Source organism: Arachis ipaensis, chromosome B02 (assembly GCF_000816755.2).
Source record: "Arachis ipaensis cultivar K30076 chromosome B02, Araip1.1, whole genome shotgun sequence".
Classification (NCBI taxonomy): domain Eukaryota; kingdom Viridiplantae; phylum Streptophyta; class Magnoliopsida; order Fabales; family Fabaceae; genus Arachis; species Arachis ipaensis.
The window spans coordinates 93,860,816-93,865,392 of NC_029786.2; the positions used below are offsets into that span (position 1 = coordinate 93,860,816).

The following is a 4,577-nucleotide window of genomic DNA, read 5'->3' on the forward strand; positions in this document are numbered from 1 at the left end:
CTGAAGCCTGAAGATACTGCTATAGTCACTGAAGCAATCTGGAAATGTCTGAGTTATTGATGCGGCTTCCTTTGAGCAAATTTACTTTCAGTGGGAATGGAACAGTAAGGGCTAGGAGATATAAGCATGCGAGTTCATGCCAGTGTGTGCTAACAGAGGATAAGCGAAGGATTGTTGTGAAGAATGGGAAGGATGCGTTGGATATATGTCGCGTTGTTAATGGGATGTGGCAGACGAGTGGTGGGTGGGGAAGAATTGAGAGGGATGGTGCTGTTGATGCTATGCTTAGATATGCTGATTCTGGGTTAACCACTTTTGATATGGCTGATATATGTATGCAACTTGGTGCTTTGATTGGTTGATCATGTTAATTTGGGATGTGATCAATTGATCATTATAGATGTTATGGATGTGGATTCTCCAAACATGCGGTGGTTTTTGTGATGAGGACTGTTTTTCTCATGTTGGTGTTCTTCGAATTTTGCAGATGGGCCTGCTGAAGATCTATATGGCATTTTCATCAACCGAGTTCGTCGTGAGCGTCCACCAGAATTCTTGGAGAAGGTCAGAGGGTGAGTTTGCTATGTGACTTGATATTCTATTCTCAAGTCCTTTTCGGCTTGAAGAAAGCACTAGTTGAGTTCTGTATTATGTTTCATTATATCCATCCTACTATACAATGGTATATTGGTGATTTAATAAGCGAAGGTATTATTGTCTTGGTCATTTTATCACTTATTGCAGTCTCACTAAATGGGTACCGCCGCCAGTTAAGATGACAAGAAGCTTTGTTAGTGACAGCATTAATGTTTCTAGGAAGAGAATGGATGTGGATTCCTTGGACATGCTTCAGTTTCATTGGTATTTAATCTTCTCCCAAGTGTGATTATTTGACTTTCTGAATTCTGACTATCACTCTCTGCAAGATTCTTGTCATCGTTTTACAGTTCTTAAATTTTGAGGCAAACTCAGCCATCAACATTTTCTGACATGAAGAGTCATATATCTTATCTTCATATTCTGTTGTCGAAATGAGCAATTCATTCTCATTATCTAAATGTATTCCTCTATTGTCTTTAGGTGGGATTATTCAAATCCTGGCTACCTTGATGCACTAAAACACCTCACAGATTTGAAAGATGAAGGTTAGTTTTGTTTCTGAGCTGCGGTTAATGGTCCCTATGTAAGTTCATATCTCATGATTTGATCAAACTACTTTAGTTAGCTCTGTACAGGTAAGATCAAGACAGTGGCTTTGACAAATTTTGATACAGAGAGATTACAAATTATTCTAGAAAATGAAATTCCTGTTGTAAGCAATCAGGTAAATCCAAGTGCTTTGTTTGTTTATTTTTCTCAGTTACTCTAATAGTTTGATGGTGCGTGATTCTCAGTGTTACTTCACTTCAGGTGCAACATTCAATTGTTGATATGCGTCCACAACAGAGAATGGCAGAGCTTTGTCAGCTTTCAGGAGTCAAACTTATAACGTTTGTCTAACCCCCTCTCGTTCAACCACCCACATAATTACATAAACACATACAATCCATCATACATTCATCTCTTCTAACGACTCAACTGCAATATTAAGAACTACGTTTTTATGTGAAGTTCCCATGAAATCTGTATAACTATGTTTTTAATATGTTCACAAAGTATTTTAACATTTCATGGCTGAAATGAAAGAAATAGTATTAGCATGAAGTTAAATTTCAGCAGCAGAAAATAGTTTTTCTCAAATATAAGATGATAGTGAAAGCATAAGAAATCAAACCAATTTTTCATCAGTGGTCGGTTTTTATGCAGGTATGGGACGGTAATGGGTGGTCTTCTGTCTGAGAAGTTCCTTGACACCAACATATCTATTCCCTTTGCTGGTCCAGCATTAAACACTCCCTCCCTTCAAAAGTACAAAAGGGTATGATTTCGCGACCAAGTTTAACTATCTACATTTATAGTTGTATTCATGTGTTAATCTGCACTCGGAACATGTGGCAGATGATAGATGCTTGGGGAGGATGGGGTTTGTTCCAGGGACTGCTAAGGTCGCTTAAACAAGTAGCTAATAAACACGGCGTTTCTATCCCAACTGTTGCCGTCAAGTACATTCTAGATCAGGTAGAGTTGATTTAGTCTTCAGCTCAAATTCAAAATCTTTGGCAGACATTCATATTACAGTTATTTTGTTCCTTTCCAAATTTGCAGCCTGCAGTAGGAGGATCAATGGTTGGTGTTAGACTTGGGTTGTCGGATCATATTGATGACTGCAATGCTATCTTCTCGCTTGTACTGGATGAAGACGATGTAAACAGCATAAAAGAAGCCTCAGCAAAAGGAAAGGATCTGCTTAAAGTGATTGGAGATTGTGGAGATGAGTACAGGCGTGCATGACTCCTGCTGCATGCATATCAACCAGGCAAACGTTGTTATTTATACAAACATAGGACAAAACAGTATAAATATTATGGGAGAATTCACGCCCAATTTTAATTTTGTGTATTGAATGGTTTTGTAATCTAGTTTTGTACCTAGGTAAATTCAAAACGCTGCAAATTACACCAAGAGAACTAGTTTTGTACTCATAAAAGTAGTCTTTATTGGACAAAAAGACTTTATAGTTAACTTTAATTTTGGATAGATTTATCATTTTTCTAAATTTTCATATATAGAAATAGTAATTTATTCATTTTTTTATAGATATAAAATTAGTTTAATTTATTTATAAATTTATTTTTTAAATTTTCAAGGATAAAAATAATAATTTATTACTTTCACATTTTAAATATAAAAATTATTCTTGTCTAACATAACAGTAAATAAAATAAAATGCAAAAAAGGTTACAATTTATTGTTATAACTGTTTTTCATATTATGCACTATTTATTGTTTGAAAGCACTTTTCTTCTTCTTCAAACGCTCTCTTTCTTACTTACCATACAAGAGTCTAAGAGACTTTGATGAATTGAATTAAATTGAAAAGAAGAACAAAAAAAGGCAGTAATATACACAATGAAGTAGAGAAAGTTTCTTGAGTATTAAGCAAACTAAAAATGAATATAAAACTGATAGAAGAGTTTGTCAGATTAGTGCTGAACCACAATTAGTTAGAGCTAACTAATCGAAAATTATAACACTCTCTAATTTAACTTGTAACAAACTAATTACTATAGTTAGTGCTAACATACAACATTTTAAACTCTCTCAATACTCCCTTCAAACTGAGGTAGGATTTATATCCAAGACTCAATTTAATATGAACTTCTGAAACAATGCTAGAGATAAAGGTTTAGTCAGAGTATCTCATAGGTAGGTCTTACCATTGGACTATAAATGTTTTCATAGTCTATGACTTCCACTTGATGAAAGCCTTGTCCAACTAACCTTCCATATACCTTAGAATTTCTCCTTTTGGATTCCTCTTTATTGCAGATACCCATTTGCTTTCGATTACAATAGTATTGACTGGTGGTGCTGTCAACTAGTACCCTCAAGTCTTGCACTTTTGTAGAGCACTAAACTCCTTATCCATAGCTTACTTCCAATGAGTACATTGCATAACTTCAGCCACATTTCTTGGAACATTATTTACAATATCAGTTTGTTGAACAACCAAAGCTTTTGATTTTACTCCTGATTTTGATCTTATTGTCATTGGATGAGCATTAATTGTTGACAATAGAGGCAATCTGATTTCAATTGAACTTATAGGGATAGTCTCGTGTTAAAGAGCAGCATTAGTTGATGAAGAGGTATGACAGTCAGGTGTTGCAATCTCTATATTTTGATTTTGAGGACTGTTGTCTTCAATCTCCAAATTTGATTGTTAATGAGTTGCTGGTTGATTTAAAGAGGGATTTGTATTGTTTGATTCATTGTCAGAGTCATCAGTAAGAGGCTTATATTACTGAATTGGTGATCATGTAAGTTGTGGTGTTGGTGTATCAACTGTAGGTCTAGAAACTTGTATCTAAAATGAGCCAGTGCTAGGAGTATCCTTTATAGATTCACTGCAACAAAGTCTGTTAGCAAACAATTTCTGATATGAAAAGGTATGTTCCTGAAAAATAACATGTCTGGCCATATAATTTTTTTCATTTTGTGCCATACACTTATACCCTTTATAATTTGAGTCATATCCTAGAAATAAGCATGGTTCAAATTTGTAGTTGAATTTTGTCTTGCTACAAGGCCTTAAATAAGGAAAACACACATACAAAGATTTTAAAAAACTTATAATCATGTTGATGTTTGAAAAGAACCTTAAATGGACTTTGGTTGTCTAAGATTGTTATAGGAAGTCTATTAATAATATAGACTGCACTTAAAAGAGAGAGGCCCATTTTTGTTATATGCTTATGCCTCCTCTCAACACTTCTTTGTTGATGATGAGTATAAGGGCATAATTTTTTATGTTGTATACTTTCAGTAGCAAGAAAGTTAGTAAATGCATGTGACATGAATTCCATTCCTAAATCAGATTCCGATGCCTTTATTTTCTGTCTAGTTTGGTGTTCAATAAATTGTTCATAATTTTGAAAAGCAACAAGTGACTGAGATTTATTAGTAAGAAAAAATAT

General features: G+C 34.4%; 1 protein-coding gene across 3 annotated transcripts in view; it reads left to right on the forward strand.

Annotated features, from left to right (window-relative positions):
• Positions 1-2,646, forward strand: part of LOC107625772 (flagellar radial spoke protein 5) — a 7,028-nt gene extending 4,382 nt beyond the window's left edge. Inside the window, exons 2-10 of one of the 3 annotated variants that reach the window (XM_021116200.1) lie at positions 7-333; positions 488-572; positions 745-861; positions 1,081-1,145; positions 1,236-1,324; positions 1,411-1,490; positions 1,807-1,918; positions 1,999-2,118; positions 2,206-2,646. In XM_021116200.1, the coding sequence (XP_020971859.1) occupies positions 45-333; positions 488-572; positions 745-861; positions 1,081-1,145; positions 1,236-1,324; positions 1,411-1,490; positions 1,807-1,918; positions 1,999-2,118; positions 2,206-2,391 (1,143 nt within the window). In that variant the 5' untranslated portion in view covers positions 7-44 and the 3' untranslated portion in view covers positions 2,392-2,646. Of the gene's footprint in view, positions 334-487; positions 573-744; positions 862-1,080; positions 1,146-1,235; positions 1,325-1,410; positions 1,491-1,806; positions 1,919-1,998; positions 2,119-2,205 lie in introns of all 3 variants that reach the window. The other 2 variants (XM_016328479.2, XM_016328478.2) reach the window with 2 other exon arrangements.